A 13,959-nucleotide genomic window follows, 5' to 3' on the forward strand; every position below is an offset into this window, starting at 1 on the left:
AGTAGTTTTCTGTAAGACAGATTTATTCTTTCGTAGGGTAAGAAACAGTGTAAAGCAGTCATATAAAAAAAATTGATAGCAAAACTGTAGCCACCGAGCTTGGTGCCTTTAGCAGACTACTATTTTTATGTTTAAGGAATAAAAAAGAAATATGCTTGTCCATATTCCCTTTGCAGAATATTTCATGCAGAAACAGCAGAGGGTGCTGCATGACTGTATGAGATACTTTTACTAGTCTTGTACTGCAGGGAAAGGGGCTAATAGATCATGTATTGTAAGTGCAATTATGCAAAGCATTTTGAGAAATGGATGACATGTGTTAATTTAGAGGGTGTATGCTGTTACAATTTTTTTTCCCTTAGGAAATCACTGAGTTTGGCTTTCATTTTTGTATATAAGGGAAGAACACTTATCTTGCGTGCATCCTTCCCCGTGGCTAAGTCGTGTGTTGTGAGGTTGCATAATGAAAGTGGCCATTGGCTGGAATCCTTCAGTTATTCATTACATCAAGATTGAAGTGTTCCCCCACACTTTATAAATTACGGCCTGGAGGCTGCACTGACTGAGCAGCACCTGAAGGGAGCCAGCCAGAGAGATGGAGAGAGACTATTTACAGGGGCATGGAGTGACAGGACAAGGGGTAATGGCTTCCAACTGAAAGAGAGTAGGTTTAGATTAGAAGTTAGGAGGAAAGTCTTTACTGTGAGGGTGGTGAGATGCTGGAAGATATTGCCCAGAGAAGTTGTGGATGTCCCATTCCTGCAAGTGTTCAAGGACAGGTTGGATGGGGCTCTGAGCAGCCTGGTCTAGTGGAAGGTGTCCCTCACGTGGCAGGGAGTGGAATGGGATGGGCTCTAAGGTCCCTCCCAACCCAAACTATTCTATAACATAACTTTTCTTATATTTTATATAAAAATAACTGGGAAAAAACAAGTGTTCAGTTAACATTTTTATACTGGTTTTCTGCTTCTGTAGCCCACAGGATGAGGACACTTCATTCCATTTTGATGGCAGTGGATACTCGGTGGTGGAGAAGGCACTCCGGTCAACAGTGACTCAGATATTAATATCTTTCAGTACCTTTTCACCAAATGGGCTTCTTCTCTATCTTGCTTCAAATGGCACTGTAAGAAAATGGATCAGATTCCTAAACTGTCATTCAGCTTACATACATTAGAACATATTACTACTTTTGTGTAATTCATCACCTGCGATTGGCATCATATGCTAAAGGACTAAAGACAAGAACCCTAGAGGACAACTCATTAGAGCAACTATCCTCCTAAACTAAGGGCAAAATTAAACAATGAAAAGAATTCTTCACAGTTTATTTAAATTTTAGAATAAAAATAAAGTATTTTGGACTAAAATGAATGATTACTTAGCTAAAGGATAGAAAAGGAAACAGTAAGGACAACAAGCTGGTTTTTTTCAGTTGGAGGAACCTTTTCAGAATGTAAAAATGTTTTGGAATTGAGCTTGCAGAAGGACAATATAGTAATGCAAAACCATATTGAATTAAATCCATAAGATGGGAATTCAGTACACTGAAACAAATTAAATAAAACTCCTGCAAAAGCAATATAACCCAGACCCATCACCAGACCTTCATTGTCATGTCATGCAGTTTACTGCATACTTAGATGGTGGTTTTCTGTTCCTGAAGGAAGGAAAAGCTTTGTTTGGGTACAGATTCTTTCAGAGTCACTGCATTATTCATTTGCTGTACATACCCACTGCCTGAATACATTGCACAATAATATCTGATTTAAGCTTTACAGTTCAGAGGGGGAACCTTCAATGCAATTCAGAAAGTCTTTTTTACTCTGTGAGGACGGTCTTTGCTTCTTGCAGGAAGAACATCGTAGTGTTTGATCATTATGCTGTCAAATCAAATTACTTTCAACTTCATCCAAAACCAGGAAAATGTGACTTTGTTATTTAACCATTCTTCTGCTGAGTAATCAAACCTCACAATGCATTTAAGTAAGGGTAATAACAAAACAAAAATACATCCTTGTGAGGTACTTGTAACCTAAGTTTCCTAAATAAATTAAAGATGAGCATGTTGAGCCTAACAAATAGTCCAGGTACAAGAGTTACTAAATGTTTTCCACACAGTAGGCCAAACCTGCCAGGCATGCATTCTTTAGGAAGATTTTATTTCCAGGAATGTTATCTGTTTGTTTGTAATCTGTTTTTTGTTTTGGTGGTTTTTTTCATCCTCTCAGAGAGACTTCTTGTCCCTTGAGCTTGTTGATGGCAAAGTGAGGGTGACTGTTGATCTTGGTTCAGGACCCCTTGCTCTTACAACAGAAAATCGTTACAACAACGGAACGTGGTATAAAATCTCATTCAATCGGAATAAGAAGCAAGGTAGGCTACAGGTTGACAAGACTGGTTGTTTGCACACTTACAAATACAAATATCTAAGATAGCTGCAGGGAACACCACTGCAACCAAATTTGATCACTTCCAATGCAGTATCTTTAGCAGCCACACCTAGGGTACTTTGCTTTTAGAAGGACTACAGTGTAAATCTTGTGCTTGGTTTAGCACATCTCACAAAGAGCAGGTAGTGTAGAAACTGCTGCACAAAAAACATACCAACAATCTTTAAAGACTGAAAGATTTTTGTCCAAGTCTATAGATGAGGGATCACATTTTCTGTCCTGCATTTTAGTATTACTTAGTACAACTGTTTGGTGGGGGCCTGTGTTTTGGCAATAACACGTATGTGCTAATAGTCATAACATATTCTCATATGTATCTATTTTCCTGTAGACTTCTCCAGATTTGGTTTTGGCAGAGAGGAATGAATGAGATTAACAGAATAGCTGGAAGTACAATAAATTGCTCATTCTAAGAATAAGAAGATTGTCCATACATGTCCTAGTCAATGAATACATTTTCCTTTATTATGGACAAGATTGCCGGAAGGGAAGAATGTATATTCATTTTCTTCTCCAGATCTTTACTCCCTTTTCTTTGCAGGAATTTTGGCAGTCATGGATGCATATAACCTTAATTATAAAGAAACCAAGCAAGGAGAATCTCCTGGGGTTGCCTCAGACCTGAACCGCTCTGATAAGGACCCAGTCTTCATTGGTGGGCTGCCAAGATCGAGGGCTCTGAGGTAAAGTGTGTCATTTTTGCACCTTTGCTAAGACTCTTATAAGGTGAGGGGAAAACTTCTACACACTCTTATCTCCTCTGAAATTAGAGAAAAACAGTGAATTCTGAAGTTTAGTTTATTTTAAGTTCTGAAGTTTAGTTGAAGTTTACATCTGTCCTTTGACTTCAGACTCTGATATGGTGCTTTCCACTAGTGGGGCTGATGCTGCAGTTCAAATCAGAAATAATTTTGGTTTTGATTTCCACCACAGCAGCTGCCACAGCAGCCTCCCCTGCTCTTTGGGGCAAGCATCCAGCACTGCTGTTGGCAGTGATGCTCCTTTGATCTCTACCTGTGCAAGCCTTGTGTTTTCCAGATGGCATTTATGGGCAAAACTGCACTTAAGGATAGAAGTTGTACTTCAGAATTCCTGTAATTCAGTAACTTGGAACAGAGGAAAACCAACTGTGAACAGATCAACAGAAAACATTGCAAATACATATTTTATAGCATGTCTCTACTTTATGGGTGTTTTTTGTATTGCATGTCTGTACTGAACTTGCAAAGTCACATTTCTTCCACTGGCTTCACTGTGAAAGGATAAATATGGCAAGAGAAAATCTAATTAAACTTTCTGCATGCTCTTGACAATAACGTAAATTCGAGTACATTATTGGTCTCTGCACAGTTATTACAGAGTGCAGACTTGTTAATCTTAGCTGGCATTCTAGCCTTTAAGGGATTATGGCAGGATAGCCTTGGATTTCTCAGCCTTAAACCAGGAACCAAATCAGGCATCCTCCAGACTTGAAAACTGAAAAACTGCATAGTAGATAGCTACAGTTACCCTTTTACACAATCCATTTTCTTTCAGCTGAAGATTCATGTTAAAGCTTTGGGAAATTACCTGACCTGACAGCACAGCATTACATACTTGTATGTTTTAATTTGGGCACAACACTATCTTGATTCTTCTTAAGATTCGATATAGTGTCTAAGAGTAAAACTTAAACTCTTTTCACTTACACCACACTGACTGCATCCTTTAAAACAGATCTCTCTTTTCTTATTGAAGAGAAATTAATCTTTTCTCCCAGGAGATTCTAAGTACTACTCCTTGGAAAGAAAGCCTTGTTTTTTGTTTCAGGAAAGGTCTTAATAGTAGAATGTATGTGGGATGCATCAAGAATCTGGAAATATCTCGTTCCACCTTTGACTTGCTTAGAAATTCATATGGAGTAAGAAAAGGCTGTGTATTGGAGGTAGGAGACTTTAAAGTCTTGTGATCTGATCTTTGTTTTAATAGAATAGTGAATAGTGGTGTTTACAGTGAGTTGTAACAGATTTATCTTTAAAAATTATAAGAGAATCTAATCTGTATTTAATTTTTTTTTTTACCTGACACTATGTATGGATAATTTGAGTAATTACTTCTGTTCTTCATGAAATAGCCTATTCACAGTGTAAGCATCATGAAAAATGGATATATTGAGTTGGTACCAAAGTCCTTAAGCCCAGAGTCAGAACTTATGGCAACTTTTGCTACAAAGAACAGCAGTGGCATCATCCTTGCTGGGATCAGCAGGGGACTGGAAAGGCGACAGCGAAGACAAGCACACTTGGCAAGTACCAGAAACAAAGAAGTTTTGGGGATTATTTATGCCATTTTTATTCTGTAAAATCAAGGCAGCTTGCTATATATATTGTGTATCTGAGTTGGAGCTTCTAGAATCCAAAGAGAAAATCTTACTATTTCTGCTCCAAGAGAAGGAGTGTAGGAGTGTCTGGATGTGGGTGTGAGTGTATAAAAAAAAAGTCCTGCATTTTACCTAGAGTAAGTTTGACCAGAGAAATGTCCAGCTTTTTTTTGTGTCTGCTGTTAGAAGGCTTTGCACTCTGAGAGGGACCAGTACAATTCCTACTTGTCTGTGAGTTTCATTAAAAAGTTTGCAACAAGTTTGGAGGTAACTTTTTCCCATGTATGTTCTATTTAAACACTAAATGAATGTCTTGAAAATAGAGCTAGAGTTAAAAATTAATCCTCTGATTAAATCTACAGCCCTTCTTTTCCATCATGCTGATTGATGGTCATCTTGCAGTGCATGTTAATGCTGGAGATAGAGCAAGTACTAGGAAAGTAGTTCTTCAGTCTGCTAATGGAACGTACAGTGATGGACAAGAACACTCTGTCATCCTAATTCGGAATAAGAGGTACGTGTGACTGCAAAGAGTACTACCTGTTTAATTATTGCATGTTGTTGTCAGTTCACTGCACTCTCTGAGGAATTGCCTTTGCTAGCTTATTAGGTGGGATAATCAGGGCTGTGTTTTTCTGCTGTCAATGCAGATGTTCTGATTTACATGGTAATTGTATACAGCGTACAGCCACTGATAGAGGTGTAGCTAAAAGCTCTCAAAATCTCTAGAACAGCTTGGGGCACTTGAGTACAAAGCATACTAAATAGTATTAGTAAAAAGATACACAGCTATCAAAATAGTTTAGAAAGGTATTTGACAAAATTTTATATTTTAAAGTCATCAAAAGAAGGGCTTCCAGTTTTAAGATACTGAAATGATTATCAAAGCGATGGAACCTTTATTTATTAGAAGAGGATGTTTTTGAGGCTGATAGGAATGCTTTTCATCTGAAAATGACTCTCTAAGACCTTGTTGAATGTTTTCCCTACTTTATCTTTTTCAGGATCATAACTGTACAGGTGGATGAAAGTAAACCTGCAGAATTGAGGCTTGGTTCAGCAGCAGAAAATAGCCCCATTAATATTTCCAACTTCTATGCTGGTGGCATTCCAGCAGGAGAGGGCATCTTAGGGCTGAAATTGGCTGGCTCCTTTCATGGCTGTATCAGCAACCTTATTTTTAACAAGGAGTAAGTCAGAAGAGTAACTGCCTAGTTTTGGGAAACCATATAGAGTGATTGTTAAATGTAGTTTGTGATCTCTTCCATGACACTTCTGTTTGCCTGGTTTTTAACATAAGATATGCATGATACTCATGATCTGGGTATTATAACAGCCAGAAAATGGTTATTGCCAGCTATATTTCTGAATAGTATTAAAAATGTCTTTAATGTTTATGGAGATGCTGCACAAAGCACAGCTTTCTCTACTATAATTTCATCTTCAGTGACAGACAAAATGGTTTTCCAAAAATATTGTAGATTCATGTTGTTCTATGAACTGATTATTTGCTGCTTTTCAATTGGTTTGTCACAGATGCCACTTTTTTTCTTTTCTCCTGATACTACTCTCCTTCTGCTTCAGAAATAAGCAGAAATGCACCTCTTAAAATGTATATAATTTTTTTAATATAGGCTTTTATATTTTACCACTTCCATGAAGTATGAGCGTGTGGATATGGACAGCTGCTTTCTGTCAGAGAAGCCTAAAACAGCTGTACAGCCATCAGACATCATGATTCAACCTGAACTTCAGGCTTTACCAGTTCCCCTGAGACCTCTCACAGACACAAAAAAAGTATGTATTGCAGCAAAGCTCTGTTGCCACCTCTTTTTTCCTTTCTTTCTGGAGAATTATCAAATTATAGATTGCATATATTTGCTTCCTCTTCAGTATGGAATGGTTCAATGGATGTTGATTTGAAATTATTGTTTCCTGTAGAAAAACTGATACTATCCCTTGCAGCAGCCTGTTGGCCATTTGGAATGTATAAGTAGTTAGGTTTATCACTCTTCCAGCAGCAACAATAACGAAAGGAAAAAAAAAGAGAAAAAAAGTGGAATGATAATCTCCCAACAGAAGGACTTGACAGTAACTATTATCTTTAGTGTATTCCTGCCAGAAGGACTTGGTGCAGATTTGCATTAGTTGTGCAGTTCTGCATTCACATTTTGTTGGTCACACACATGCAGTCTCTGCTCTGTGTCAGAGAGGAGGCACAAACCACTTGAGAGAGACACAGCGTCTGAATGCAGCTTGCATGGCACCTGTTTCCTCTCACACAGTCCCTGTTCCCAAGAGAGAAGGCAGCATTACTTCTCTCCTCCTGCAGCTGCACATCTTTATAATGAAGGGTTTCCAAAGTATCCTGAAACCATTTTCCTGTGGCAACAGAAAGCAAGATTTCATGCATACAGCTTGGGACTATAAAAAGAAATAAGTTGTCCTTTTTAGAGATAAAATGTAGCTTTGGCTCATGCTCTGTCACTCAGCTCTCCATACCCCAAATCATAACAAAAATGTGTGTCCTCATAAAATGGGAAAATATTTCTACCAAACTTATAAGATTTTTCACACTGAAATTGAACTTCCAGCATTTGTTATCAAAAAGACTGTCAATTAAGACAAAAAGTGAATTGAATATGTCTCAAACTACAAACATTTCTCAGTAGAAAAGGTCAATGCTGTCTGCAAAAAGATATAGCTTAATCATTAGAACCAGTTCTTTTTGAGCCTGAAGATAGGTTGGAATGATTATGAGGTTAGTTAATTGATGTTTTGCTGTGTACTTTTTCGTTTTCTTGTGGCTTAGCTTGCTTCCTACAAAGCTTTATGCAGGCACATTGTCATTCAACAGTTGCTGGGCAGAACCTGACACTATCCTACTTAATAAATTCCTTTCATTAACAGGTAGTTTGTGCAAAAGATGAGCTGCCTGATCATGTTCAAGGTGCCCATCAGTTTGGACTTGCCAAAGGCAGCCACTTGACCCTGCTCTTCAATCAGTCTGCTGTCAGGAAGAAGTGAGTGTATCCTGAATTACACATGCACACAGTGTTATTTTGTATTGAGCTGCAAGAAGTGCAGTGATGGTTTTCATGATTGATTGCCAGCTTTGAACATGGTCCTCACTTCAGGTTTCTGTGGGCTCCTCATGAAAGAAAGTATCATATCCCAGGTTTAGTAACTCATGGTCAGAATTCTGCATTTTTATCCCCTCAGACCTGAGTCTCACATTACCTTCTGTAAGTACTTTGATTTCTTTTTTCCACATGCAGAACTCACATCCAGTTCTCATTCCTTTGTCTGATGCAAGTGACATCTCACCCTCTCCTCTCTATTTTCTGCTAGTACACCTTCCACCATTGAAGGTGCACTTGAAGGAGAAAAGACTACTGAGAAGAATAATTTTGTTGGGACCTAATGTGTGATAGCACCTCTGCCTCTTTTACTTGTTTGAGAGGCTCCCAACAAGGTCCCTATCACACAGCCTGCAAGTCACTTGCATTTGCTTCTTTCAGCTCAGGAAGTCTCTGCAGGCATTGAGAAAATAGTGTTTTTTCCTTCTAACCCTTCTGTTACAGCTTCTGAGCAAAGGACACTGCAGAGGATTGATGCCATGTAGTCTGAACCTGGTGTCTCCATAATAGATGGCTCATTCATCTCTACCTTTTAAGCCTCCCTCTGTTCTCAGTCTGCCCATAATATCCCAGGAAGCCTGGCTAATAGTAATGGATGCCATAAAGTTATCCTGGAATGGGTTCCTTTCTTGGGGCAATAAGCAAGCCTGCAGTCACAAACACCTGAGCCTGTCCCTCTTACAGTTCATCTCACTCTTTGACAAGCATTTTTTCTACTTCTGACAGGTGCAGCACTGATTTCCATTATGAAATACATTATAAGTCATGCTTTCTTAAAATCAACCCAAATTCTACTTTTCTGGCCTTTGTAATAATAAATCTCCTTTTATAACAATAAATTGGTTCAGGCTGTTCTCTGTGTCCAGAAAAGCTTTTCATCACTGCAGAAGAAATACCTTTAAGTAACACTGAATTTTTATTGTCTAGACTTTCCGTCCAGCTGAATCTCAGAACCTTTGCCTCCAGTGGTCTGATTTACTACATGGCTCACCAAAACCAGGTTGATTATGCAGCCCTACAGCTTTATGGGGGACAGCTCCATTTCTCATTTGATTTAGGCAAAGGAAAAGCAGTAGCTCTTCACCCTGCTGTTGTCAGTGATGGAAAATGGCATACGGTAGGTGGTTGCCAATCTTGTGCTCCATTTTCTCTTCCCTTTAGGTACTGGTATGGATTTTTCTTGCCTTTTCTGTGTAATTTCTGTTTTGCAAAAGCACACTGGTTCTAACCCAATCATGAAGTCATTCAGAAAACTTTTATTTGATAATTATTTCCTTTTAAAATTGCCATTAATTGTACACCAAATCCATCTTCCAACTACTCTCAAGTATCTCAAACTATTTAGGAATTAAATAGTTCACCAGCTGTGTAGTGACAGTCATCTTCAACTTAATGGAAAGGTATAAAAAATCTGACCTTTTCCACAGAAAGCTTTCAGTGCATTATGCCACCAAAGACCTGCACTTCAGTGTGTGACAGTGTGACAGAGATTTGTGGGTGCAGCATTTTCTTTTCTCCCACTTACTGCTTATTGCCTGAGCATTTCACAGCAGCTAGTGACAACAGGGAAGCACTGTCTGTCCTTTCCTTGGTCGAGGCAACATGAGAAAGAGGGACATTTGAAATGAATGGAAGACTTGTCTTAAGTAGAGTTGAGGAGAAATTACGTCTACAGCTTGGAGGTGTCACATAGCACTCAGGTCCTTCTGCACAAAGACTGTGTCAGTCTCTATTGGCCCAATTCCTCCGAGCAACCCACCTGCCAGTGGCTCTAGCTTTCTGTGTGAGAAGTGACTGTGATGTTTGCAGGAGTTTTAGAAGTAACTCTGAAGATATCACTTTTCCTAAAGGCAGGTGAGAATGACAATTTCATCCTGCTAAGCTTCCCCTCCCTTATCCATATGTGGACCCTTCACTCTAAGAAGTGGCTTCTGTGGGACAAAGTGATTGATGACACAAAGCTGCCAGCTTTCCTAGGTCCCTTGGGAATCAGCAGAGTTATTTTGCTTTTCATAAATAATCACAAGAAGAAAAACCAGCAAAAATTAACATGAAGAAAGGAAATGTGAACTTCTGTCAGAAATATCACAGTTAAGCTCTGCTGCCTACCCTGAAAGGAAGAATGCTCCAGGACTTACAGCTGCACGTTTAAAAATGACACATACTCACATAAAACTCCTACTGACACTATCCACATTTTAAGAGCTGAACAGATTCCATACAAGAGCTGACCTATCTTTACTACCCAGGACACAAAGCAGGAGCTTCAGCCTTCTTCAGAAATTAAGGCTGAGTCACACCACTTCCCATCTGGAGGTAATCATTGCAGTCCCTCTGCAAGCTATGCAAACTAATATTCATTGCTACTGAAAAAAACCACCACTTCTTTTCAATCTCCGCCCTCTGCTCATAGCACCCTGCTTTACCCCTTTATCCCCTTACCAGCCCAAATGTTCATGAAACTTTGTGTTGAAGCTACTCATGGTTCTGAGCGGGGCTAAAAGTAAATAGAGAAGAATAAATGGCTAGCTGACTTCCCTCAGCAACATGTAAGTAATTGTTTTAGGGCAAGGCAGGCATAAGGACATGAGTGAACAAGATGCACAGAACTGGAAAGCTTTTTTGGTCAAAACCAATGTAGCACTGCCTATCATAAAATGACAGCACAGGAATGTGCACTTCAGAGACCTGAGATGTCTCAGCTGTTGGGCAGCACAATAATTGCAGGAGGCCAGCACAGAATGCCTTTCTGCAAACTCAGTGACCTGCCCATATCCTAAGGCAATAAACTGGTGATTTAAAGAAATAATAAAACACTGAAAACCTTGGGCAGGACATTATGAAATCATTGTAAGCCCTTGGGAAGGCAAGAAAGCTGTTTAACTGCTCAGTTGTATTCAGAAATGGTCTCAGCCTCAGGAAGAATTTCAAGAGGTTGCCTCAGAACAGAATGTCAAAGCAATTGAACCACTAAACAATTGTCTTGCTTATTTTTATGGCAAATGATGACTAGGTAACAAATTTAGCTTACTCATTTATGTTTGCACGCTTCCCTTTTTTCCAGGTAAAGACGGAATATGTTAAAAGAAAAGGCACAATCATTGTGGATGGACAGGAACTGGTAGCAGTCAATGCCCTGGGAGATGGTAGCACCTTGGACGTGGAAGGGAAGCTCTATGTGGGAGGACTCCCCTTAGACTACGTGCCAAAGAATCTTGGGAATGTAAGAAGGTTTGGGATGGGGGGGTGCCTCTGGCATTTTGCAAGACCAGAATGAGCACAGTGCAGCAAACTCATCTAAATCAGCATCCTGTCTCTGACAGGCTAAAAAGAAATACTTAGGGAAAGAAGCAACAAGGAAAGTAATGACCCTTTACCAGATAAATCTTCCTAGCTTTCTGTGGCTTAATGGGTCCAGCTACAGCTTATATCCTTGTGTGTTAGTAATAGCACTTAACAGAACTTTTTTTTTTTTCATTCTGTTTGTTGAATAAAGAATCTAAATTCCTGTCTTTCACAGTATAAGGTAAAAACATGACCTACAATATCAGACATTTTGGTACCTGACTCCTATTGCATTCAAGCAGAAATTAGGTGCCTTAAATATCTCTGAAAGACTGGATTTAGCTGTGTTTAGATGAAAGCATATTTTTAATACATGCTTTTGGAGGGTAGGTTTTGTCACCTGCCTCCTTGTGCAGCCCATTATATTAATGAGGATTTTGGTGATATGATAATGTTTCTCATAGAATTGTAGAATGTCCTGATTTGGAAGGGATCCTCAAGAATCATCAAAGTTCAACTCCTGGCCGTGCACAGGACACCCAAGAGTCACACCTTGTGCCTGAGGGCATTGTCCAAGTGCTTCTTGAACTCTGTCAGGCTGGTGCTGTGACCAATTCCCTGAGGAACTTCTTCCAGTGCCCAACCACCCTCTGGAGTGATTCAGATGAATCTTTTTAATGAAGAGAACTTGCAAAATGTCCTACAAAAATTTTGATTACTCATTAATTTGCTAAAGCATGTTTGGAATGTTTTTATTGTTGGGTGTATCCCTGCTCACAGTCAAGCAAATACAATTCTTCCTGTACAGTGAAGAATTATTATAGAATTTATAATTTAAATATAAATTTATTAAATTTATATTTAAATATTATAGAATTTATACAGTGAAGAATTTATAGACAGTGTATATACTCTGCTTCTAAATTATTTGATTTTTGACTCTAAGACATTATGTGCCTTACATAATTATATGTAATACTAGAAATTTAATTACAGAAGTATTTTAGATTCTGCTGTGTTTTGTTCAGATAATATTTTATCTACAATAAGACCAGGTGAGTCCCTAAGAGAGCATCACAGCAGTTTAGTATAAACATTGTCTCTTATGTCTCCATATGCTTAGGTTACTCACAGTATTCCTGCCTGCATTGGTAGCATGACAATTAATGGCAAACAACTGGACAACGAGAGTCCTGTCTCTATCTTTGCTGTGAATAAATGCTATGAAACAGTGCAGGATGGTACTTTCTTTGATGGAAGTGGCTTTGCTGCTCTTGGTAAGTGTCATTAAATGAAAACAGTGCCTTACTGAATTAATATTAATGAAAACATACTCCTTTCAGGTCTTACTGGAACTGTGTGTAATTAACTGACTCCTCACACAGTGAGTGCATGCCCTGCATATGGATTTCTAACTGAGTCCTTTCACTTCATTCATCCAAAAGTGGTCATTTCTGCAAAGGGCTGTCTTGCACAAATAAAAGAGATAATGGTTTTAGCACTGGAAAAGGAATGAACTACATCTTTATTAGCTAAGAATATCCATGTTCATGATGTTAAGGTCTGATAAAGAATATGAAGACAAAAGACTTGTGAGGTAACATGAAGGATTGCATTTGTGCTCTTTACTGTTTCTTACAGATGAGATAGAATGGACTAAATCTGAATTAATGAAAAAAACCCTTATTTGGAAATTTATCTATTCCAGTAAAAATCGGGAATTATGACTTTGGAAAACTTATTTTCCAAAGGTTTTGCAAGGTCACATGCCAGCAGCATAGTTTTTTAGACCATTTAATGGTAATGCATATATTTAGCTCTGTACTGTGGGTTGCAAGTCTTCTGCTAGAAGCTCCTAACTTATTTTCAGTCAGGGAAGGCTACAAGGTGCGGTCTGACGTGAACATCACCCTGGAGTTCCGCACCACGGCGGCGCACGGCGTTCTCCTGGGCGTCAGCAGCGCCAGGGTCGATGCGATTGGGCTGGAAATCGTACACGGCAAGGTAGGCTGCCCTGTGCAGGCACACTGGTGCCACAGGGCTTGTTAGAAACTGCGAGGCTAGAGCCCTTGGAATGCATGAAATATGCACCAGTCAAGTGTGATGGAGGCAGCTTCCCACAGAATAAAGACGGGACAGACTTTGTCTCATTGCCACCATATGATAAAATGTGCGATTAGCAGAAGTCACTGGAACTTTTTGGATTTTTAATTAGCGTAATTTATGTTAGTGTGCAGCCACTCTGACCTCCTGTACTACATACCTTGTATTTTAGATCAAATATATATCTTTTTTATTGCTTAATACTTTTCCTGCCATAAAGCTATCCTTGTCCTTGAGAAAAATATTGCATATACAATGCACACAGTTTTGTAACCTCTTCTTCAATATTCATGAGCAATTAACTCATTCTCTACTTCTACTGGCCATTATGTTCCATAAACCTTTTAACAATCAATATGCATAGTTCTCCAGTCATCTCTTGCATAAAAAAATATACACTTGATTGCTCTTAAGTGTTTGTTTTTGCAGAAATAGCTCATTTTTTATTCAAAGCTTCCTAGCTGGACACAGTGTTAAATATCACTGTTTCTGTGGGACATACTTTCCCAGTATTAATATGCAATACTTACATATTAATCCTCACCGCAGAGTTGAGGAAATGTCTGCTGCTTTGAAAAATAAATACATGAAAAAAATAAATGCATTTATTGGCAATGAC

The 13,959-nt window shown here is 38.8% G+C and overlaps 1 protein-coding gene across 1 annotated transcript in view; it reads left to right on the forward strand.

Moving 5' to 3' along the window:
• Positions 1-13,959, forward strand: part of LAMA1 (laminin subunit alpha 1) — a 98,554-nt gene that overhangs the window by 83,017 nt on the left and 1,578 nt on the right. Inside the window, exons 50-62 of the mRNA XM_066546118.1 lie at positions 976-1,126; positions 2,232-2,376; positions 2,995-3,136; positions 4,263-4,377; positions 4,567-4,737; positions 5,175-5,326; positions 5,817-6,002; positions 6,447-6,609; positions 7,723-7,835; positions 8,880-9,069; positions 11,017-11,175; positions 12,361-12,514; positions 13,108-13,241. Coding sequence (XP_066402215.1) covers positions 976-1,126; positions 2,232-2,376; positions 2,995-3,136; positions 4,263-4,377; positions 4,567-4,737; positions 5,175-5,326; positions 5,817-6,002; positions 6,447-6,609; positions 7,723-7,835; positions 8,880-9,069; positions 11,017-11,175; positions 12,361-12,514; positions 13,108-13,241 — 1,975 coding nt within the window. The remainder of the gene's footprint in view (positions 1-975; positions 1,127-2,231; positions 2,377-2,994; positions 3,137-4,262; positions 4,378-4,566; positions 4,738-5,174; positions 5,327-5,816; positions 6,003-6,446; positions 6,610-7,722; positions 7,836-8,879; positions 9,070-11,016; positions 11,176-12,360; positions 12,515-13,107; positions 13,242-13,959) is intronic.

This window comes from Molothrus aeneus, chromosome 1 (assembly GCF_037042795.1).
Source record: "Molothrus aeneus isolate 106 chromosome 1, BPBGC_Maene_1.0, whole genome shotgun sequence".
NCBI classification, from domain to species: domain Eukaryota; kingdom Metazoa; phylum Chordata; class Aves; order Passeriformes; family Icteridae; genus Molothrus; species Molothrus aeneus.